The sequence below is a fragment of the Neovison vison genome, chromosome 14 (assembly GCF_020171115.1).
Source record: "Neovison vison isolate M4711 chromosome 14, ASM_NN_V1, whole genome shotgun sequence".
Lineage (NCBI taxonomy): Eukaryota > Metazoa > Chordata > Mammalia > Carnivora > Mustelidae > Neogale > Neogale vison.
This window is the reverse complement of record NC_058104.1, coordinates 14,269,961-14,295,348: the sequence shown is the minus strand read 5'-3', so window position 1 is coordinate 14,295,348 and position 25,388 is coordinate 14,269,961. Positions and strand designations below refer to the sequence as shown.

Sequence of the window (25,388 nt, the reverse complement as noted above, 5' to 3'; positions counted from 1 at the left end):
AAAGGCACAGGTCAATATTTCACACCCCAATGCCTGTTACCAACACTATCTATGTAACTTCTTCAGTAATGAGCGCACAGGAAAGCAGTAATCACACACATCCCATTTTAAGAAGTGTGCCACTCCACAATTCTCCTCTAGTACGTAATGTGGTGGTTTTAATCATTAGGTAGAGTGGCTGGTTTCCCTGACAATCCTGAAGTATGTATATGTATATGTATATTTATACTTAACTAGATGTGATGTCACTGGGTAGAATTAAAGGTGTCAGTTGGGAACTGTTAGAGAACATCTCTGGATCACTGGAATTTCCAAAGCAGGATCCAAACTCGGAGATGATGGGCCTAAGACACTTAGATTCAAACCTGGAAGGAGGCTGAAAATCACCCAGAGAAGGAGAATGAAGGACAGCTTCATTCTTGATCCCTGGTATCAAGTTCAACCTGACAAGTCAGCCACCCCGGCACCAACAGCAGCCACTGACTACTGGCGAATGGGCTCCAGTGCTTGTAAGGAATGAGTCCCAAACGTTCCTGTGATGACACAGCAGACCACAGGCAACCAGGAGATCTTCGCTGGTCTGGTCACTCTCCTGACTTCAGTTACGTCATTCAGGCATGCTAGGGTATCAGCATCCACTTTTCTTTTGGGCGTCACGGAGCAGCAAACACGTGATACAACCTCCGAGCACCGAACATGTTGAACAGATCTTTCTTCCTCTTCTAGCCCAACCTCAAGAGCTGTTAGCAGTCCCTCCATCTCTCCATATGACGGAGGAAATAAGCAAATGACCGTACCACACAAATTACACAACTGTGATGCATGAACACCTTGAACAGGTCATTCTACCATCTTGGTGATCACTGAGGGTCACAGAGAGTGAATTCTGTATTTGTTTTTTGTTCACAGATGGGGTAAGGTGGTTACGGCTGACCAAACACACAATCACAGGCTCCTCCGAAAGCTACAAGAGCATTCCTGACCCACGGCTCCAAGTTCCAGAATTCACTGCTTGCAACACTGATTTCTGGTGATCCTCTGCCTACCACAACATTACACAGCCACTTAATGAGCCCAAGTTGTGTCCATCACACACTATAATGGGAATAATTTGCTATTAATGAGGGCTGTTCTATGTGCATTAAACACCCTGTCTCGTTTAGAATTCTCAACTCTATGAGGTGCGTGCGGATCTACAGATATTAAATAACCAGACCAAGGTCACACAACCAGGCTTCAGATCAGTCTGTCTCTAAGTTCTTAATTATCCACGATGCACAACAACACTTCAAATACATGTACAAGGAGAGAATAGAGCCCAAAACATTTAAATTAGAATGAAAACGTGTTCACTGCATCAACGTTTAAAAAAAAAGGAAAAAGAAAAACCCTACACACTCCAACAAGTTTTGCTACTCTTGCCAAAATAAAAAAAAAAAAATTTTAAAAAGCAAATAGATTCCAACTAGTCTATACTTCCATTTATATTTAGAATATGAGCTGGGCTTGAGGATGTAATGAATATATATGTGTGTCTCTCTGTGTATAACACCCACATTATTCAAAAGCTCCCAAAAATGTGAAAAGTTTGTTCCAATCCTTCTTTATTTTGTCTACTTTAAGAATCCTTTGCAATATGCTTATGTAAATACTGATTTTAGCTGCTGTTCTCTGTTCTCAAATCTTCAGCTTATAAATGGATTGGAAAAGTAACAGACCTAAGCAGACATCTTTGGAACACAAAACCAGAAAGATATAAACAAATACAACTGAATCAAAAACAAAGGATTCTTCTTTAAATTCTATAACATCACAGACTGATAAATGGAAAGAACTGCCAGAAAGTAGAATACACTGGCTGTGGACAGGGCTGTACACAGGCACACGTGAGTGTGTGTGTGTGTGCACAGGCGGGTGTCTATTTTATTAGCACGCGCAACGATCAGCATTTTACCCTAGTTCACTGGAAGTTAAGAGCATAAACTCTAATTGAAAGGAAATTGTGACGTTAGAGTAACGCTGGGGCAAGGGAGAGGATTCGAGAAAACAGTTCCAGGTCATTAAACCCAACAGGTGAGTGCCCTCAGTTTGCTTACACCAGCGTTCACACTGTGGTTCAATGGCATCAAAAACACAGTGACTTTGCTGGTGCGGGGTGTCTCCGTCCCCACTTCAGAGAGAAGCTGAAAAGGAAAGACAGGGTCCACATCCACCGGCCCACTTACCTGATGCTGAGCCTTCATTACAGACACAAGTCAAGGCTAATATCATATCACAGATCACAAAGCACAGTGCAAAAATGTTGACGCAAGACTCTTACAAATTGTGAATCTACTATTTCCACTCAGAAGTGTGAAACTCACCAATGCTGATGTTAGGACCTGAAATCAAGTGTTACATGTGATACTGTTGACATGAAAATTGAAACGAAGACACTTTTTGATGAGAACTTGGCAATAATTTCAATGGATTTTGCACTCTGATAACAGAATAAACCCATTGCTGGAAACACATTCTAAGTAGAGCATTTTTGTCTGCGTTCAGAGCTGACCATGCAAGTGGTACGTATCTTTTCCATAAGCTAATAATACTACATGGTTGTTTTTTTTTTTGCAAGCAAATTTTTAAAAAAGCAAGAGCAATTTTATCAAAGGACAGACTTTTCTACTCCTCCAACACTGTGTGAGTATAAAAATCATTTTAGGTTCGTAACTGCAGACTCTTTCCTCATTAAGAATATATTATTAAAGAATAAAAAAGATACCCTCCTAGAATTAGGAAAATAAGTGACAAAAAGTATAATAAAATTTTTGGCATTTCTACAGATGACTTTCTTCTATCAGGGTTATCATACTGACAATAAAAAAAAAAAAAAAATACTAGAATGTTCAGTCCTGAAGTGATCAAGGGCTAAGTTAGTGGTTTGGGCCTCCTTCTACTGAAGAAAGCCAAGAGGCATAATTTAGCTTTTGGACAGAGAACAGACACTGGCAGCCTCCAGATTTTACTTCCAGCATCTCAACCCACATCCAGCCTGGTGTGAAGACACGGCAGATGGACTACTTCTGTTATTTCGACTGCTTCAGCATCCTGCGTGTTTCTGGAAGCATGAATATTCAGCCACAATAAGGAGCAAGGATAAGCGTGCTGACTGTATTAAGCAGGTACCAAAAAATCTTTATCCTTATCCTTTTTCTCCTCATTAGCATAAGATTAAGATAAAAAAAAAAATCAACACTTAGAATATGCTACTTCTGCCAAGCTTGGAAAGACTTATCATTCAACGAAATGGTGCTGGTTTTCATATATTTAATGTAAATGGATGAAGAGAAACGTGTGGGCACAAGAAAACCAGCGTAATTAGCATCTTAGAGGAAAGAAATTTAAAGGCAACTAAACTGAATCAGTAATTATTTTCCACTTTGTTTTATTTTCCTGATTTCATTATTTTCTCAGAAAATGCTGAGCGGGCATCAGAGGATCAGTGTTCGTCACTGAGAACACCAATCAGATCCCTTTAAATACCCCAGAAAACCTCCACACGGGCATGTGTTCCTCTTGTGTACATAATGCCTGTTGGTAACTCTTTTCTATCTAGATCTGGAAAAAGATTACTCAATCCAGAAAGGGTAATTTTGCTATAAATGAAAGAAATGAAGTGACAATTTCTCCTTGAGAAAATTACCTATGATGTAATCCCTGAGGATTGACAGCATCCCAACCCCTCTGGAAGGACCGAGAAATGTCGGGAAATAAAATAATACCCGTGCATTTGCTGGGACGTGGGCTTCCATGGCTGCTCAGAGGAACTGTAAAGGCCACATGCTCAGACCATAAGGGAAAAATCCATTAAAACACCACCTTTCATTAAAAAAAACATTTTTTTTAAAGGCAATTCACTGTAACTGTGGGAAAGTTCTTTAAGAGATCTTGAAAGTGAATCAAAAGCTCCACGCTGAATCTGAATTTCATCCTCCATGTCACCTGTCACTGAAAGAACAGTGACGTAGGAAAGGTGGCCAGACCCCTCAGTTCTCTGTCGCCCTGGGAACCACACCTCCATCGCACACTGACTTAGACCCCAGGGCCCTACAGCTTATGTATTTTAAAAATCAAAGAACCCTAATGAAAGGATGGGTAGGACTCTGCTCTTTAGGACTGAGAGAGGATTTCTTCGATTTTTTTTTTCTTTTCACATCCTCATGAGCAAATGTCACAGAAGTAAATCAAGGCCAACGCAAGGGACACGTGGGGAAGTCGGGATCAACTTACGAAGTAGCCTGTTCCCAAGCTGGAGGGAGCTGAACTCTGCAATAAAGCAAAAAGAGAAAGTGGCAAATCAGCAACGGTTTTTAACACGTTCCCATCCGCGCAGCTCATTACCAGCCCTTTGTGGGTTTTCATCGCTACATCACGCCACGGGCGTGCGCAGCTTCTTGTCATCTGCTACGATGCAAACACCGTGTTGGCTTAATTTCCCCCTTTACGTCTCTCAACAACTCAGAGATGCTAACGTGCTGTTTACCGAATTCCGAGCTTCTGCGGTGGACGTAATTGCCAATTTATTTGACAGGCAGCTGGGTAATGAATTAATGATGGCATTTCGCCCCGCGCTGAGACTAAACAGACACGCATCAGCCTACCTCCCCGACTCGCTGACATTCAATGCCCGGGTCTCAAGCTACTCGGTTTTGTGGCCGCAAAGGGGCAGGCAAGAGGAAAAAGCCCAGACCGAGTTGAAAATAAAAGCCCAGTGGGTTTGGATGACTTTTCCAGTGCATGACCTACTTGCCAGTATATTCCCTAAAGGCCCCAGTTAGTACACACAGAGCGCTTTTCAAAAAGGAGACATTTTGTAAACATAATTAGTAGAATAAAATGCAAAGAATGTGAGGGTGAAGGGAAGCAATGAAAAGCACCATTTTCCCCAACGGTTTTAGTCTAAGAATGATCAACTTAGGGCTTCCACGGTTCTGACACTGGGAAAACTAAAAAAAATAAATAAAATTCGGAAAGGTTTGCAGGGCATCACTCCTTTAGGCAAAGAGGCCAAAAAGAGAACTTGGTTTTTGTTTTAAACTTGTCCGTGATCCAAGCTTGTTTGTACTTCTCTTTTGTTTCCTAAAACCTGTCATTACAATTTTTTAAAAAAAATTTCTAGTCTCCTTTTCACGAACGAGAAAGTCCTCAAATAAGCTTACACACAGAGGAGGCTAGTTAGTGCCGGGGCGGTCTTCTGGTCTCAGTGTGGTGTCCTCGAACCGGCAAGGCCCTCTCCCCGACTAGCCTCATCAGGTACGACACCTTCCCTGGGGGGGCTGACTTCCGTCCCCGCGCGCTGGTTCCTCACTTCCCCTCTGGCTCGCCCACCCGAGTGTCCCTTCCCTGCTCTGCAACTACCAGGGACAGGAACCACCCCCTGACGTCGCCGTCCCGGCCTCTCTAGCACGCAGGACAACGCTCTGCACGCAAGATGCCTGGAACAAGTATTTGCTGAATTAATGTACGAATACATGAGAGGTTGGATTGCACGGGGGGAGAGAAAAGATCAGGTGAATTTAGCATCTCCGAAAATAAAGTAGATGGGAGTTTTCTTGATTTTAAACGGTTTTCTGAGCGGGAACGACGGTGCTTGAGCTGGAACAGCATCCGCATCAGGTAAGGACAGTCCGCTCCAGGGCGCTCCTAAATGCACTTCCCAGAGCAAAACTTCACTCGGTGTTTGGGAGAGGCTCGGAGCGAAGGACAACAGATGTGTGATCTTGCACACTGGACTTAATTCGAAAAGATCTCGCTGCATTCTTGATCCCATAAATGGTGTGTAGGGAGATCACAGTAGCCATGGAGACGGCTTCTCCGGCAGTGATTAGCCATGTGACAGCATCACCTGTTTTCGGCACCCACAACCCTCCACGGAATAGAGGAAGGAAAAAGCCAACTTAGGTCTCCACCACCCTGGAGCCACGCCCCTGGGAGATAAACTCATTTTAGGATGAATTACTCCGAAAGAACACGGGCACTTGTTTATTTCAGGGTTGTTTTTTCCCCCTCCTTCCTGCAAATGTGTTTTATCCAGAAGCAGAAGTCCCCCTCCAGACCCACCTCCCCACCCCCACAAACATATCATCTTATTGTAAACCAAAGAAAATTACATCCTTCAGGTCTGGGGAAGCTCTGTGACACTCATTTTGCATATATATTGTGCATTACTCAGGAGCTGGGTGGAGAAGAGGGCTTTGTTGTGCGTATTTGTTCTGGCTACTGTTTATGCAGGTCCGACTGAATGAGGGAACAGTGGGTATCATTTCAATTTCTGATGTCAACATCAAATTACTTATTTAATTTCATGCCTGGCGAAGCATTGTATAGCTACACGCAGAATCATTTCACTTCATTTGTTATGCTGTGTTTTCGTGGCGATTGGCTTGCCTTCCAACTGACAGCTTTAATTACGACATGAATTTGATTGCACTGCCGAGGAATTAACATAATGCAACAAAGCATTTAAGCACCCCGCCTTATAACATCCCCCCCACACACACAGAAAGAACGCAGACACTGTATCCTCACGTACACTCCAAGTCCATTAGAGTTTCAGTGTTCGCTAGAAAGCATAGAGAACCTTATGGTCAGAGGCTACCCACCTTCTCAACCCACCGTACTTCTTCTTCTAAAGAGGAAGAAGTTGGGGGCATGAAGCTATGATTTCTAGATTTGGGGAGAAGAAAAAAAAACCTCTGAAAAAAATCCTCCTAATCTACTTTGCCAAACATCCATAGCACTGACATTTCTTCCTTTCTTACTCCTTCTCCACCATATTTTTCTTGGCTACTTGCCAGCTCCCTTCAATCATCACTGGAAAATCTGAACAGAAATCACATCTCTGAAAGAGGTACCTCCTCGTCCATTCTTCAACCTCAAGAATGTGGCTATGGCCTTATATTCACTGGGACAGGATCCCTGGTCACCAACACGATCTCCACCAGATCTTCTATTATGCAGATAATAGAAGTTCTGAGACTAGCCACAGGGCGGGGGTCAGGGTTCACTGATAGCCCCTGACGCACACCACATGCCTTTGGACATGGTAGCCAAAAGGCTCAGAAGAGCCTCAATCATGAATACCTAATCTAAGTTTGTATCTGAATATAGATGCAAATACTGGACAGTATTAATATTTCTTCCAAGTCAGAAATTCATGAACACCTGAAGCCATGATTATGCTATAGAAATGTCTAGAAACAGCTTTTCTATAGTTTGAAATGTGTTACGTTAGCTAAGTTACAGCACCAATTTCTCACATAGGAAAGAAAAACACAGCAAGAGGTAAAAGGCCTAGGAAAGCAAAGAAATGGTGATGCCCTGACCACTGAACCATTTGATAAAATCAAGTTCATTTCAACTTCCCATGTTGCCCCCAGTCAACATCTAATGAGAAGGGGTCCTTCTGGTTTCCTTTTTCTTTCCTTCTTTCCTTTTTTTTGCTATAGAAAGAAGACAGATTCTGTCTAAACTATACAGCCGAAATTGCCATAGAATCTAAAAAAGATGAGGAGTTAAAATGAGGCTTGAAAACCAGAGATGATTTAAAAAAGAATGCAACAAACCAAAGTGTTCTCGGATTTGAAAGCATTTGAAATAATACCATACCCCCATGTTTAGGCAAATACTTCTGTTGAATCATGGAAAAGGCTTCATTCTTGCTTTCTCAAATGGCAGAGATGCCATTTCATTCATATTTTCAATGCACCAGGTAGAAACGAGACACAGAAAGAGACAGAAAACAGAGCAAGAGAAAGTGTTTAGCAGTGAGAAGACGAGAATCTGAAGAAAAGCCAGCCTGCTCGCTATCTGATATGCAATTTCGGGGCTCATTATAAGCTATCTCCTATCTCACATGGTTTTTTCATTCTGCTGGGTTCTCTTTCCCCCTTTTTTTGTAGGTTCGGCCACTGCTCCAGCAATCTCTGCAAATTACCCGCCTCGATCTCATTATGTTGCAAAGGAGAGCTCTCTTACAAACACACTGCCTCCATCGCCAAGCCACACGGGCCGCGGGGACAGTAATGGCATGCACAGTGGAAAGACATTTTCCGGGAGCTAGAAGGTTGCTGCTGACATTCAAGTGTGCAAGCGGACATTCATTAAACGCTCATTCTACTCTTCCTCGCTGCTCCCCACCTGACTTTCTTTCCATCTCTGTCACTAAGATATCATGGAAGCTGCTCATTAAACTCATGATGTTAACATTTCTGTGTTAACAGCTTACCTACAACAAGGGATTTCAAAATTCATTATCCATCTAAAATCGGTGCGCTCCTTTCCTTAGACATCCATACAGAGAGGCCACGGCTACAATCATCGCTCCTTGAGTATGGGATGGATGTGTACTTCACCCCTAAGAGGAGGACATATGCTCTGCCCCCAGGGTTAATTTAAGTAGAATATTTAAAAATTGTTCCACAACACCAATCGTGTCTAATATCTTGGCCTACCCACCTTCCTGTTAGGATTTTCTCTCTTGGGAGTAAAAACCAGAGGATCGTACCAATAATCACACAGCCAAGCGCATTTCTAGGAAAGGTCACAAAGCAAGCTCATTCATGGGTTTTCTGGCGTTTTGAGAAAAAATGACAATTAAAAAAAACCTTGAAATCTCAATCCTAGGAAATGTGCCTTGGAGATAGGATTACTAAAAGCTAATAAAGACACAAACTGTATTTGAATGGGAATTACTACCAGGGGGACTCAAGTAAAAACAGGCCAACAATTAAAAACAGAAATACCATCTGATCTGTTCCACTACTGCATTTACCCAAAGAAAACAAAAACACTAATTTGAAAAGATAACTGCACCCCTGGGATTACTGCAGCATTATTTATAATAGCCAAGATATGGGAGCAATCCAAGTCCCTCCACAGATGAATGGATAAAGAAAACGTGGTTAAGGTTTCAATGGAGTATTATTTAGTCACGAAGAATGAGATCTTGCCATTTGTGACAACATGGATAAACCTAGAAGGTTTTAAGCTAAATGAAGTAAGTCTGAGAAAGACAAACACCCTAAGATATTGCTTATTTGGAATCTAAAAAAACAGAACAAAAGAACAAACAAACAAGAAAACAGACCCTGAAATGCAGAGAACAAAGCGGTGGCTGTCCGAGGAAAGGTGGGCAGGGCAGAATAGGTAACGGGGATGAGGAGGCACAAACTTCCAGTTATTAAATGAATAAGTCATGGAGGAGAAAAGTACAGCATAGGAACTCGAGTCAGTAAGACTGTCATGATGCTGTATGGTGACAGACGGCAACACTACCGTGGTGAGGACTGCATGTTCACCAGGTCACCAAGTCAAGAGAATCACCAAGTCAATATGCTGACCATCAGAAACCAATGTAACTCTGTACATTAATCATCCTTCAAAAAATTCTACAGATAAGAAACAAAGATATAATAAAATTATCTTTTCAATGAAGAATTTTTATAATTCCATACCACAAGGTTAAAACAGTGGGAATTTTAGGGAACATGAAGGCTAGTGTAGGTGATACTAAGCGAAAGGATTTGCTTTCCTTTTTTTGTTTGTCATCACTCTTGTTAGTGATTGCTTTTGTCCTTAATAAGCAGAAGACGTGATTTAAAAAGGAGGGGGACAGCATTAAGAAAGCATCAGGTATGGAAATGGACCCTTCTGACTTCGATTTTCAGCCCCTGTTCCAACCCACTTCACCTGGTCACCAGCTCTCATCTATACTCAGTCCTTTCTGGCTTCTTTCCCTCATTGCATTCTTGGTCTTACCTTTATCTGTTGTTTCAAATAAAGAGCAAATAAACATTTTTAAAATAAAATTATAATAACACTCTTTTTAACATCATCCAGTGGCTTAAAAATGTGTAGTGGGTTGAACATTCTAAGAGTGTTCCCCCAAATTCATATCCACCAGGATGCTCAGAACATTGACCCTAAGAGTTAATTTTATGTGCCACCTTGACGAGGCCCCTGGTTACCCAAATATCCAGTCAAACATTATTTTGGGCATAACTGTGAAGGTGTTCTTGTACGAGCTGAACGTCCACTGACAGAGCTCGTAAAGCATACTGCCCTTCCTAACGTAGGCGAGCTTCATCCGAACAGAACAGAAACAGGACGAAAGAATGAACATCGTCAGAGTAAGGGGAATTCTTCTGACTGCACATGAGCTGGGAGGGCGGCTTCACCCCTGCTTTCAGACTTCAACAAAACGTACATTCCTCCTGAGTCTCAAGCCATCCAGCTTAGGGACTGGAGTTACACCCTCAGTTCTCCTGGTGATCAGGCCTTTGGACTGAGACTAGAATGAGCCATGGACGCCCCCGGGTTTCCAGGCTGCTGACCACAGATCTTGAGACCCATAAGCCTCCATAACTGTACACGATTCTATACCCTACCGGCTCAGTCTCTCTTGAGGACCCTGACTGATATGATGTCATATCACAACCCTGACTGATATCATGTCATTATCAGCGATACGTGCTGTAGAAGCAAGCACTACCATGAACTTCTTTGGAAAAAGGGTCTTTGCAGATACGATGAAGTTGAGGTCATACTAGATCAAGGTGGTTTCCAAATCCAGGGACAACTATACTCCAAGAAGAAGAGAGGACAACGCAGAGCGACACTGAGCAGAAGGCCGGGTGGGGACAGGCGCAGACACTGGAGTGCTGTAACTGTAAGCCAAGGAACGCCAGATGCCCCCAGAGGCGAGGTGAGGAATGGAAGGATCCTTCCTGGACCTTCCAGAGGGATCATGGCCCTGCTGACACCCTTAATGCTGGAATCTTAGCCTCAAAACCTAGGGAGGTCATCAATTTCCAAAATTTTCAGCGACCAGTCTGTAGTCCTCGATTACAGCGGCCCAAGAGACCAATGACACGCTTGGCCTCCTTACCAGGCACTAGGAGGTCTCATGGGATCAGGCCTGGTGCTCAGTCTCTAGACCCAGTCACACTGGCCTCTTTTCTTTCCCACAAACATGTCGCGCTTTTCCTGACTCGCGCTGGACCTTGTTGCTCCCACCACCCAGAATGCTGTTCCCACAGCTCTTCATGGGGCTGCCACCATTTTGTGAGGCAGGCTTCAGTCCAAACGGCATCTATAGAAAGGCCTCGTCCCGTCCCCCTGCTGCAAGGGGCCCTTCCACCCCTCATCACTGTTTTGTTTTCCTCATAAAACGCACTGTCTCAGAAAGTTCTCCTGTTTGCTCACAGGTCTGCCGTCTGCCTCCCGCCACAGAGCGGGAGCTTCCTGAGGACGGAGACTCCATCGTGCTCCTCAGTCAACCTCCAGTGCACGGAGCTACACCTGACACATTCACGCTATCCGGTAGATGTTTCTGGATGATCTAACTGCTGACACACCCAGGGAAACACGTGAATGTATGTTTCTGGAAAAGAAAAGGGCAGGAACAAGCTGTCAGAGAAAAGGGAAATCTAACACAAACTCTGAAAAGGGAGAGAAGAGAAGACACGGAAAGCAGGACCACGTTGCAGGACTGGAATTGGCCCGATTTTCTCCTAACTACAGGGGAACTCAAGGATGGTGTGGCCCGTGTCTGCTGCTTCTTTCTTAGCAAGTCACCCTGGCATGGAGTAAAATCTCTCTAAAGGTCAGGCGGGAGAGTGGGAAGGACGGAGGCAAAGACACGCTGCGTGGATGGACAAGCGACCGCACAGGGGGACTGACAGACCTGGGGCGTCCAGGGTAGCTGATAAAGATGCAGGAAGAAGCGCCTCAATTATGATGCTAAATGGTGCACATGACTTCAACAATCAGGTTAGAGAACAGTTTAGCACAACACTTACTAGAATTCAATCCCTTCGCATGATTTCCTGAAATGTTTCGATTCCGTCAAGGTCTCAAGCCCTTAAAAAGTATTAATTATTTTTCTCCTTTCTCATAACCAAAAACCTGACCCAAAGAACTGTTCAGAGAAAGGAGCCATATCCATATACTCATTTCAATAAAGCATTGAAGCAGTTTACTTCCACAGGATGGTGGGAAGAATTTGCTGGAGAAAGTGACACTGGAGCAGAAGGAAAAGAGAAAGAAAAAGGATTACAAAAGAAAAACCAAAGGTAGGAAGAGTAGAAAGTGCAAGCTAATTAAGAAAAAATAAATGGTGGATCAGAGGGACCAAGCAGAAGGGACAAAGATGGGAGAGTAGAAGGAGGAGAGGACGATGAAGGGGAAGCTTCAGACTTCCCTGTGGAGGGCTCCGCAGACTACCCTCGCGAGCGTGGACCCAGTCCAAGGTATCTTAAGAAAGTTTAATGGCGAGCTCAGACTGCTGGAAAAACAACTCCGGCAGCACTGCCGAGCTCGGGGAAAGAGAGACGGGGCAGGTGACGCAGTGAGAGGCGCAGGACTCCTCTGTAACAGGCACTGTGCCACCTAACATGGGCAGTGTCATGGAGAACACACCCGCATCCAAACACCACTTTAAAAAATAATCCAATCAAGAAATAGGCAGATCAGTTGGTTGGGCGGCTGCCTTCGGCTCAGGTCATGATCCCAGCGTCCTGGGATCGAGTCCCACATCGGGCTCCTTGCTCGGCAGGGAGCCTGCTTCTCCCTCTGACTCTGCCTGCCGCTCTGCCTGCCTGTGCACTCGCTCGCTCTCCCTCTCTCTCTCTGACAAATAAATAAATAAAATCTTTAAAAAAAAAAAAAGAAACAGGCAGAAGACAGGAACAGACGTTTCTGCAAAGAAGACATCCAGATGGCCAACAGACACATGAAAAAGTGCTCCATATCACTCGGCATCAGGGAAATACAAATCAAAACCACAATGAGATATCACCTCACACCAGTCAGAATGGCTAAAATCAACAAGTCAGGAAATGACAGATGCTGGCGAGGATGCGGAGAAAGGGGAACCTCCTACACTGTTGGTGGGAATGCAAGCTGGTGCAACCGCTCTGGAAAACAGCATGGAGGTTCCTCAAAATGTTGAAAATAGAACTGCCCTATGACCCAGCAATTGCACTACTGGGTATTTACCCTAAAGATGCAAACGTAGTCATCCGAAGGGGCACGTGCACCCGAATGTTTATAGCAGCAATGTCCACAGTAGCCAAACTATGGAAAGAACCTAGATGTCCATCAACAGATGAATGGATCAAGAGGATGTGGTATATATACACAATGGAATACTATGCAGCCATCAAAAGAAATGAAATCTTGCCATTTGCGACGACATGGATGGAACTAGAGCGTATTATGCTCAGCGAAGTAAGTCAAGCGGAGAAAGACAACTCTCATATGATCTCCCTGATATGAGGAAGTGGTGATGCAACATGGCGGGTTAAGGGGGGTAGGAGAAGAATAAATGAAACAAGACGGGATTGGGAGGGAGACAAACCATAAGTGACTCTTAATCTCACAAAACAAACTGAGGGTTGCTGGGGGGAGGGGGGTTGGGAGAGGGGGGTGGAGTTATGGACACTGGGGAGGGTATGTGCTTTGGTGAGTGCTGTGAAGTGTGTAAACCTGGCGATTCACAGACCTGTACCCCTGGGGATAAAAATACATTATATGTTTATAAAAAAATAAAAAATTATTAAAAAAAAATACAGCCAGTCAGTAAAGGAAAGTGCCTCGGCAGACCAGTGAGACAGAGGAAGGAGCAGAGCTTAACTCTGAGGGTACCAGCTCTGGGCTCCAATACCAGGACAGGGACCTAAGAGGGACAGACAGTTCCGGTTGGAGAAAAGCAGCTGAGGACACAGGCGACAACAAGGATTTTTATCTGAGAGGAAGAGTCCTGTGGGTCATGGTGGAGATAAGCAGGACTTGTCAAACCGAGACAAAAAAGGGTTGCACATTTAAAAGGGGCGAGAGGCTCCTAAGGGAAGTTCTAAATCTGGGACCAAAGAAAGGATAAACATGTTTGAGCGCCGCGGATGTGCGGGGAACGGTGCGGCGCGATTCGAAGGCACCGAGCCAGGTCATCTTTGCAGGAGACCTACAAGGTGCGTGAAATTATCCCCACTGCACGGGAAACGAAACCAAGACTTGGAAAGATCGAGTTCTTTGCTCTAGCTCATACAGATAAAAAATAACTAACCTGCTTTTAAACTTGGTGTGTTTGGGGGCGCCTGGGTGGCTCAGTGGGTTAAGCCTCTGCCTTCTGCTCAGGTCATGATCTCAGGGTCCTGGGATCAAGTCCCGCATCGGGCTCTCTGCTAGGCAGGGAGCCTGCTTCCCCCCCTCTCTCTGCCTCTCTGCCTACTTGTGATCTCCGTGTGTCAGATAAATAAATAAAAAATCTTAAAAAAAAACAAAAAACAAAAACTTGGGTGTGTTTATCATGAATGTGCAGGGTCAGTTCACAACTTGATGATTTTACTTACTAATTTATAAGTGAGTTTAGTCCCTACATTCTGGCAACTTTCTCGGTTACAAAATTCTGTGTGAGTCAGAAGCAATACTGTCCCGCTTGAATAACTCATCATGAATATTTATATACTCGATTATTCCCCTTAACTTCTTCCTTAGCGACTAATGGAAACAAGTTACTATGTCTCCTTGATGTGGACAATCTGAGAGTCCTTGCAGACAATGCTCCCTTCTGGCAATACAGTTTGGGAATCCGTAATTCAGCAAAGCCAAGCCCATTTGGTTTTGAAGCTTTACCCATGAGTCAAACCCTCCAGCTACGCTGGAATTCTTTTTCTTCCTCTTTTCGCCTGCCCAATTCAAAGCAACCACGCTGGAATGATCGAATGTCTTCATTAGCTGCACCTGGGAGTAAGTCTCCATCGCCAAAGCTGCTAAAAATAATGAAAGTGAGTGCAAGACTTAGGGGAATTTTTATCTCAGCTGCAAAACCAGGAGTCGGTATGATGGACTCACGGGGACCAAATACATTCTCTCACCTTAAACAACAACCAAGTAACCAGACAGATGTAAGAGGGAAGGGATTCTAGAAACTGGGCAACCGGCACTGCAAGGCATGATCTTAGAGACCAGGGAAGCAAAGGAGATGAGCCAGGAAATCGCCAGACTTACTGCCTGGGCAGAGTTTTCATGCCCAGCTGGGCAAGTGGGGGAGGACCCAGCTGGAGCTGAGAAGTCCACGAGCTGAAAAGACAGGGCTGATACCTGGAGGAAGCCACGGCAGCTGGAATGTGTGAAGCTGAAGACGGCAGGGAAGGGAGCTTCACAGGGGCAGGCAGAACCATGAACGCTGCAAAAGGTCCCCCTAGTCTTCACCTGAATCCACCTGCGCCACATGTTAGAGGAAAGTCCCCAAGAAGGGGGACACCCACCGGAGAGGAGCTGGCAGAGCAGTCCCCAGAGCTCACACAAGGCAGGAAACGGCCGGTGTTGCCACCAGCTGGCAAGGCCGGGAAACAAACACGGGTGGCGCATCAGGAACGGGTCAGAAGGGTCAGTACTGGGGAAAAAGTGAGCTTCAGCCTAAACGCTGTGCTGGTTCCACCCAGGAAAGCCTAAAAGCAAACCTCAGGAAAATCTAACTACTTCCAAATGACATAAATGCATCTCAGAATAAAGCTCAAGAAAGTTTTTAGAAACCAAAACTATCCAGCACCCAATACAGAAAAATTCACAGTGTTTGTCATCCCCTCAAAACCGTCGAGCGAGCAAAGGAGACAGACAGGACGTAACCATCCACAGCGAGGAGAAAACCCCACAGAAACAGACACGGAAGTGATACAGAGACGGACGGAGGGCCTCAGAACGGCTGATGGAACTGTTTCCCGTAGGTTCCAGAAAGTGACGGGAGCACAAGCCTGGTGAGGAGAGACACGGTAAAACCACACACAACGAAGCCGGCAGTGGTCCTCATCTCCTCACTCTCGGAGAGTCCTTAAGGTCATTAGTTACTAATTTCCTCTAAAGAAAAAGTAGGGGCATCCTTATTTTTTAGAATACTGTGTGGCTACGTGAAGCCTGGTATCCAAAAAAAATGATTTTGTGTGCTTCATCTCAGCAAATTTTGGACTGCAGCAGGCCCGAGGTAAGAATTTGCAACCTCAGAACGGCTCACGCAAAGCAAGTCAGTGGCTGGAGGTTCTGAAACATCTCACGGAATGTCAACTATTATTACTTTTTTTTCCTTTTCCTTCTTCTTCTGCTTCTTCTTCTTTTTTTTTTTTTAATTTCTCCTTTCCTATTTTGATCCTGTTGTTGCAAAAGGTATGAGTTTTAATAATTAATACATATCATGAACTCAAAGTATTACACAGACAGTCTTGATATAAAATTGGTAGGATTGTTACGGCCCTAATTTTTTTTTTTTAACATTATTCTATGGTGGCAAAAAGTACATGCGTAACATACAGTTTGACATTTAGCCGTTTTTAGGTGTATAGTTTAGTGACGCTAATTGTATTCTCTGCACTGTGGATGTAGTTCTCCAAACATCACCCTAAACAGAAACTTGGAAACATTAATTAATAAGTAACTCCTAACAGCTCACATTCCGCCACTCCCACGACAGGTCCTGTAACTCCTATTCTACTTCCGGACTCTAGGAATTCGCATATTCTAGGCTCCTTATCTGAGTGGAACCGCACAATACTTGTCTTTCCATAACTAGCTTCTCTCACTTAGTATAGTGTTTTCAAGGTTCATCTACATTGTTGCGTGTACGAGAACGCGCCCCTTTTTCATGACCAAGTAATGTTCCACCGTCCACACATGCCACTCTATCTGTTCATCTACGGATAGAGGGGGGTGGTTTCTAACTTTGGTTAGTGTACATAACGTTGCACTGAAAACGGCCATGGAGATCTCTGAGTAACTACTTTCAATGTGATTGGGTATACACCTAAAAGTGGAACTGGTGGGACACATGATAATCACATACGTAGTTTTCTGAGAAACTGCCCAGCTCTTTTCTGCAGCACGGCACCATTTTCCATTCTCACCATCATGCATGAGGGTTCTAATTTCTCTATATCCCTGACATTTATTCCTCCCCCACTTTTTATTTTTAACCATCCTAGTAGATGTGAAGGTGTATCTCATTATGGTTTTGATTTGCATTTTCCTAATGACTATAATGAGGAGACGCTTTCATGCGCTTACTTATATCTTTTTTAGAAATGTCTATTCAAGTCCTGTGTGCATTTTTGGATATTAAAAACACTTAATGGTTTTATGATTTGTAAATATTTGTAAATATTTTTCCCATTCTATAGGGATTTTTTTTTCACTTTCTTGATAATGCCCTTTGCTGCTAATGCTTTGGGGGCCGTATATTAGAATTCACAGCCTAATTCCAAATCAGGAAATTGACCCACATTTCCTTCTATGGGTTTCATGATTTTAGTTACTACACTCAAGCCACTGATCTATCTTGAGTTTTTCTGTGTAAACGATGTGACACAGGGGTCCAACTTCCCCCTTTTGTATAAAGAAATCCAGGTGTCCCAGCACCATCCCTTGAAAAGAGAATTCTTTTCGTGCTGCATGGATTTAACACTCATATCAGAAATCTGTTGGCCACAGATGTGTGGTTCATTTTTGGATTCTCAATACTATTCCAGGGGTGCCTGGGTGGCTCAGTGGGTTAAGCCTCTGCCTTCGGCTCAGGTCATGATCTCAGGGTCCTGGGATCGAGCCCCGCATCGGGCTCTCTGCTCAGCGGGGAGTCTGCTTCCTCCTCTCTCTGCCTGCCTCTCTGCCTACTTGTGAACTGTCTCTGTCAGGTAAATAAATAAAATCTTTAAAGAAATAAAATACTCAATACTATTCCATTCATCTGTATACCTATTCTGACGCCAGTGTTGTACTGTTTCGATTACTATGGCTTTGCTGTAAGTTTTGAAACTGTTTAAGTGTGAATTTCCTGACTTTGTTCTTCTTTTCCAAGACTGTTCTGACTACCCGTGGTCTCATGCCATTCCACAGAAATCTGAGTATCCGTTTCTTCATTTTTGCAAAAAAGGATGTTGGAATTTTCAGAGGAATTGCCCTAAGTCTGTACACTGCTTTGGGTAGAATCTCAATACCGAGTCTTTGTATCCATGAACACAAAATATCTTTTGCCAATTTCTTTTGATCTAATGGAAAGTGAATTCAGGGCAACCAACCAAGAGATCTCAGTGACTGTACAATACTATACTCTTGTCCCCTGATTTAATGTCGCTTTCATTTCTCCACTCTGGGATGAAATAATGACTAACTAATCCTGGAGGAATTTCCAGAGTCTGTGAGATCTCCTATTAAAAACAAAGTTCAAGAGGAGCTACTTAAATATTTTTAACAACTTAGGTAAGAAATACTGTTTTATTATTATAATTTACAGTTCCATCACAAAGTTAACGAAGCACACAAACACACAAAGAAATACTTAGACACAGACATACCCACACAGCAAAAGACCGAGCTGGATCCTTTACTTGTATCATTGATAGTAAACCTCATTAGACGAGGAGGCAGCTGTCTCTAACTCCAATATTAAGAGTACTACAGAAGTAATTATACTTTGTTTATTCCACTGAATTCTCTTAGAATTCAATGTTCTGTACGTCAAGTCTCCCTCTCAGTCTCTCAGCCCTTCCTGAGAGGCGTGTCTCGGGGCTGTTCGCCGTGGACGCGAGACGATCACAGGGAATGACTCAACGTGCAGCGGGGGGCTCCGACCTCTCATGCTTAGGAGCCCGCGCAGTTACACCCCGCTGGGGCTCACTCCTGCAGTGCGGGTGTTTACAGATCACGTGCCGGAACTACTCCAGCTCACCACGTATGAGCAAAGTTTCATGTCTTTTGCTTGTAGCCAAAAAACAGTAAGTTCTAATATTTTTTTCCCTGCAACGCACTGCATCATCCCGTATCCCAGGATGAAGGCGACTGCTTTAGAGTATTAAAAAAAGATGGAGACAAGGAGCAAACGTTTTTGTCCTAATTCTATGGCCTAACTCTGTCTCTTCTTCTTGAAGCCCAGAGACTCTGAACTGCTGTCTCTTGGAGAGAACCGTTCTCTCCTCGCCCGTTAATGTGCCTTCACTGGCATCCCTAATGGAAACGTCTCCCTACGTCACCCTTTTGTAAGAACGCTTCCCAGTGTTGCTCTCGGGGTGCAGAGTCCTGCTCTGGGACACGTCAGGTTAGCCGAAAAGAGAGCCCAGAGGATCAGGTGGTTCCAGCAGTGGCAAACCACACTGTGCTCTGTCGGCGGACAGGAGGCTGGAGACAGTCAGAGGCGGGTCTGGGGGCTAACGGACCCCTCAAGAGGCACGGCGCGTTATCACAACCATTTGCCAGGACACCAAACCCCTTCTCTGGCCAAGCAAGTGGCCAGCTCCTTATCCTTCCTACAGAAATCCAACGGCAGACGGGGCTGTTACCAAGTCCACAGGCCCGGAAATGACACAAAGTCGCACAAAGTCGCACATTAAACGGCGTCACCTTGCAGCGGGAGCAGTGCTTTCAGTCGAGCCCTGACGATGGGGTCCCCACGGCGCTTTGTCATCTTTGGCTTCTAAGCTGACAAGCATCCCACCCGCCCTGTTACGTGTCACACCACATGCTGGGCCACGCTAGAAACCGGAATGGAACCACCAGGCCCGGCTCCAACGTCTGCCGAGGGAGAGGCGCCCTAAAGCTCAGCAGACCTGGTGACGGGAAGGGGCGGGAGCGCGGGGAGGCTGAGGCCGGACCCACGGAATGTGCGGTCCGGAGGTTTCGTCGGATTTTTTTTTTTTTCCACTTACATCGCTGAGCCTTTCCCGAGAGCTGCTCCGGTGGAAGCCCTTGGATTCTCCGCTGTCACTGTCACTGTCTCTGCAGCTGTTCTGGCCTGGCTTGAGCTGCAGGCAAACGAGAAGAGGAAAGAGACAAAAGTCAGTGGTCTCCTCACACGGCCGGCCCTGCCCGTGTTCTTTAAGTCTTGTCAACAGTGAACAACTGAAGGTCCTGCGCTTTAACATCCTTCCCAGCTTCTGAGCCGCGCCGGGCAAGCTGCCGTAGGAAGAAACACGGAGAAGGATAAGCAAAACATTGACCATAAAATGTCACTGTAAGTAAGAGTGAGCAAGCCAGAAAACAAAACAAAACAAAAAACCACTTGACAAAAATTTAACAAAGGTCCATGATCTCAGAAAGTAATCTTCCCTCAGATTTTTTCCTCTGTTGTACTGGGAGCTCTTTTTTGTCAAGAAAAAGACCAAAAACACTGAATTAGCTAAAGTCAGATTACACTAACTACGGTGGCCCACCTTTTCCCCTCCGTCCCCTTAAGAAAGAATACAACAAAACAGAACAAAAGCAATGTTTTCTTCCAGGAGAAAATGATGAGACGCTGCGTGTTATCCTTTCCCCACTGGGAAGATCCTGATCCTAGTTTCTGAGACAGCATTCTGGAGGTCTCTCGGCAGATCTTTAAGAGTACCCAGATTAAGACCTACGGCTTAAGCAATTAAGCCACCGTTCCTGCAACAGACGCGTATTAAGTGCTACTTCTGGACCTGGTCCTAAGAGCTGGAAAGATGGCACTAAACTAAAAAAAAAAAAAAAAAAAGTTTCTGATCTTGCAAAGCTTACATTTTAGCAGTTCCTGCACATTCACCCCGCTCTGATTTTCATGTTCAGAAAATTTTCCACATTTATCCATCTTTGATTTTTATGTTCAGAAAATTCTACACATTTCCCCAGCTCTGATTTTCCATTAAAATGAATAAACACACAGAATCACAAACCAGCAGTCTGGAGAAGACTGTAAGACACACACATATGGGCCATTAGCCGGCAACGTCATCATCGAGAACCACCTTTGCAGGGACCCCAAGAAATCTGACGCAGGTTACAAAGCATGGCCATTCTATAATGTCCTTAATCTAGCAACAGAAAGACTATGAACCAGGAAAATACAACAGACAAGGAAATAAACGTAAAGGGACGCCAAAAAGTAGCCAGTGACATTTGGAAGAGAAGTAATCTCTGAAGCCTTAGGTTTAAAAGCAGATTGAGCTCATGTGGCTGAGAGGGGAGGGGAAGATACTCTTGATGGGAGAGAGGCAGAAAGCAAAGGCAGGAAAGCAACATGCTACGAAATGATCAGAAGGAGTCTTATCTGAAACAGAGATTTCCTTCTGGGAGGAAATAGGAAAAAACATTACTAAGGGGGTCCATGGATCAGACATGGAACGTCTCAAACAAAACACGAGCCCCGTGCTTCTGGGCAGGAGGGAATTTCAGAGAGAAGAACGGGTAATAGGTAGGTAGCAAAATCTGTGCCTGCAGGTTTTCATGTGGCTCCGGGGCCAAAGGGGAATGTGAACCAAGACAAACGGAGAATGAAATCTGAACCCACACGCCCTGTCTCACGCGCCTCTTCTAAAATCTGCCGTTCAGATCCCACTTTGGGTCACACCATCTAATAAGCTGTCCCCAAACCCACCGCACAGAGCGCTCCTTTTTGCTTTCAGCCTTCCTACAAACCTACTTTTATCACTTTCTTCTAAAAATCCATTTCTCCAGAAGTCTTCTCTAATGGAGCCCAGAAAAATGATACTCATTTTAGCTTGTATCCCCCTGGGCCCTTAAGGGCTTAGTTTCCTTCTAAATTACTGCGAAATCTGCTAATTCTAAGTTAATTCAGGCACAAGCTATATGAGCCTTTTCTTATTACTATGGAATAAAAGTTCAGAATATTGTCATTCTCTTCAAGTTTTCATTTTTTATACTTACAATAAAGGGGAATTTAATGGAAAATGAACATCACTTTCTCCCAATCTCCTGAACACGTCATGTCCATTTCTGTCCTGCATCTGTCTGTTCACGCTAGGTTTCCTCACCCCATAGGGCACAACCTCAACTTCCCGGGGGTTTCCAGGTCAAGATTGTTTTGAAGCTCAGATACGATCACCACGCTGTTTGAAGAGCTCTTTCTTTGTCTGTCTTCCTGTTCTGATGTGCCTTCCAAGTTTAGGTGATACACCATTCCCCATTAAAGGCCTTGGGTAATGATGATCTGTTTTCAAGTCTGAAAAGGCGCACTGCTAAATGAACTGGACGGATGATAACATCTACACGTGGGGTGGATACTCTAATTTTTAGGTCATGTCATAATTTTTATCTTCCTGGATCGCAGCTGAGTAAATGCATGTTTACTCTGTTGTGTGAATGACAAAACAGAGCCAATGAGGTGCTCAGAATTGGGCACAAGGTCTAGGACTCCGTTCACGTCCATGCGACTCATTGGTGTTCTCACTGTACTTCCTAGAACCCATTCAGATGTCAGCATTTCACGTGAAAATAACGAGTCTGCAGCGTTTCAGGATTCTCAATGGAATATGTTTTAGATATATTTGCGGTAACGGACTTCATCCACAAAGAAAGAAATCTTACAAGGTGATACTTGCTCTAGACATGTTTATAAAAACTCGGTCCCTCCACCCAGATGGGAAACAAACATGTGACAGAGAATTAGCCATTTAAGAGCAGAAACACCTGCTGGTACCCTTGTACCATCCACCTGGCTTCCCCAAATCTGGACTTTGCATTTGGGTCTCCTCCATGTTTCTTCATGGAAGGGAAGCGATGACTTCAACAGGCTTGACAGGAGACTTCAGCGGCTCTGATGTCTATCATCTGGCCAAATGTTGATCTAGGCTAAGGGCAAAACCCAAGGAGGACTGAGACGGAGCCGCTTCCTGGCCTGCCCTGAGCTCTGCCAGCAAAAGCACTTCAGTGAATTCTCTTCGGAGAGACTTACATAAAAATCCAGCCCCACTCTACCCTTTTCTCCTCCAAAGCCAGGCTCAAGTTTAAAGGAAACTTAGGATTTTAAGCTGTCAGACAGCTCAATATTTCAAAGAAATGGATTGACTACAGTAAGTACTAAAGCTAAACCACAAGATTTCAGGCGAAGAAGTATTCATTCCTAATCCCATGAATGCATTTAAAACTGGCATTTTTAGCCATATCCAATGGATCATTTGGGGCAGCACAGCTAACTTAGAAGTTGTAATCCTTCACCTGAAATTCCCAGCTATTACCTACAACCAGAGACATTACAAAGGCCAGGTGCTGGCTTAAACATTTAAAGACCTAAGGAAAATCGATCTGCCCGCATTGATTCGTCCCAGCATCCGTGGCGGCTGTTGTAAGTCAGCTTTTGCTCCAACAGATGCTGAGATCTCCTCTTATCATCTTCTAGATACTTTAAAATACCTTGCTTATTTAAAAATTACCATAATTCACTCCTACTTCCATCAGTGTCTTCCCATCAGAATATTATACAATTTAGCTCCGCATGAGAACAAAACAGATGAAGTAAAAGGAAGCTGCAAACTGGCGTGAACGGGAGGAATCCTACCAGTAAGGTGACAACTTCTATAAAACGGAAGAAGCCGGGTTGTTTTCTATTAGATTCCACGGTCGACAGTACATACAGAAACTCTGCAGCTGTGATCTTGTTAGAGCGAAACGTTTATTAATGGCTGATTAGGAAGTAACGGCCCACGGTTTCATCGCTGCTGATGAACATCTAACGAAAACCCATCACCCGGACTCAGTGAAGGTGTAGCCGCTGCGTACAGCCCTGCCAGGACCTGCGAGGCGGGCGAAGCTACTCTTTTCAGCTTCAGTATGGAGGGTCCAGATGCGAGCTGCTCAAGAGGCTGTCACTAATTCTTCAAACAAAATTCACAGAAGGATCAAGTATGTGGAGAAGACACCTACGCCTGAAACTCCAGAGGAATGATGTGAATTATGCACTGCAATGCAGAAAAGCATCCAAAAGTAATCTCCTACCGCCGTTTTTGGTTCCTGGAAGCAGCATAAATCCTATCTCGGACGGCTGAGCTTTCCTGCACGGAGCTCAATGAACTCCACACAGTGTTTTAAAAACGCGGTCAATAAGCACAGACTTTTCTTTGTTTCCAAGAAATTTTGTTTAACATTCTTGACATCAAAACAGCAAGAATTTAATCTTGTAAAAATGTTGGTTTTCTTTTTAAAAATCAAACTTTCCCTATGGGTTGGACTCTTCCCCATATATTGGGCGGCATGTGTACTATTTTCATTTTTTTATTAAAAAAAAGTTGACACACAATGTTTTATTAGTTTCAGGTGTACAGCACAGAGCTTCAACATCTCTAAATGTTATTCTATGCACCCCACGAGTGCAGGTACCATCTATTGCCCTACGACACTACTAGGCGGCCACGGGCTATATTCCCTTTGAGGGACCTTTTGTTTCCGTGACTTACTCTGCAACCCCAAGTCTGTTAAATTCCACTCCCCTGCCCTCATTTTGCCCATCCCCTCATCCCACTTTCCTCGGCCAAACATCAACTTGTTCTCTGTATTTATTTATATTTAAAGATTTTATTTATTTATTTGACAGACAGAGATCACAAGCGGGGGGTGGGGGGGGCAGCAGGCTCCCCGCTGAGCAGAGAGCCCGATGTGGGGCTCGATCCCAGGACCCTGAGATCGTGACCTGAGCTGAAGGCAGAGGCTTAACCCACTGAGCCACCCAGGTGCTCCAAGTCCTATTTTTTAAAAAACAAGGACATCTAGTATCTGTTAGGTAAAATAAATAAATATCCAATTATTTGTTAGTGAGAAGTCCTAAGTTTAAAAAAAGAGAAGGGGGGAAAAAGACAAAGGATTAGAAATAAATGGTTAGGTGAGGTCATAGGTCAAAGACAATCATTTTAGAGTTGCAAGAGGTGCCTTCTTTACCTTTTACACTTCTGCACTTTATACTAAGGGAGAAAGTTACCAACTTCCATGTGCCCATGTATAAAGTAAAGAAGTAACTTAAGTGACCAAGGAAACGGAGATGGGTGTCTTTCGCATCCTACTGACTGGGAGCAGGAGCACTGAGCCACAGGAAAGGACGCAGATGCTCAAATGCTTGGTCTGACTTAGGCAGGACGTCATGAACTTGGTAGTTCTCCGAGACCACGGTTTTCGGTGCCCCCACAAGACCTCAGCTTCTGCTGCAGGTGGGCCAGGCCACAAAGAACATCAAAATAAATTCCACAATGTAAAAACCACAGGAGCAGCCTCCTCTATGGTGAAAATTAATGACTGTCTCCTTTAGAGAATTTTTAAAATCTAAAATCTCTCCACATGGGGCGCCTGGGTGGCTCAGTTGGTTAAGCGTCTGTCTTGAGTTCAGGTCGTGATCCCAGGGCCCTGGGATCGAGCCCCACATCGGGCTCCCTGCTCAGTGGGGAGCCTGCTTCCCCCCCCCTCTGCCGCCTCTCTGCCTGCTTGCGCGCGTGCTCTCTCTCTCTCGCTCTCTCTGTCAAATAAATAAATAAAATCTTTAAACGGAGTGGGAGACAAACCATGAGCGACTGTGGACTTTTGAGAAACAATCTGAGGGTTTTGGAGGGAAAGGGGTGGGAGGTGGGGGA

The 25,388-nt window shown here is 44.4% G+C and overlaps 1 protein-coding gene across 5 annotated transcripts in view; it reads right to left on the bottom strand.

Annotated features, from left to right (window-relative positions):
- Nucleotides 1–25,388, bottom strand: part of AUTS2 (activator of transcription and developmental regulator AUTS2) — a 1,076,911-nt gene that overhangs the window by 571,102 nt on the left and 480,421 nt on the right. For all 5 annotated transcript variants that reach the window (XM_044232669.1, XM_044232673.1, XM_044232671.1 and 2 more), the window contains exons 3-4: nt 19,728–19,823; nt 4,273–4,308 (exon numbers count right to left, since the gene is read on the bottom strand). In XM_044232669.1, coding sequence (XP_044088604.1) covers nt 4,273–4,308; nt 19,728–19,823 — 132 coding nt within the window. The remainder of the gene's footprint in view (nt 1–4,272; nt 4,309–19,727; nt 19,824–25,388) is intronic.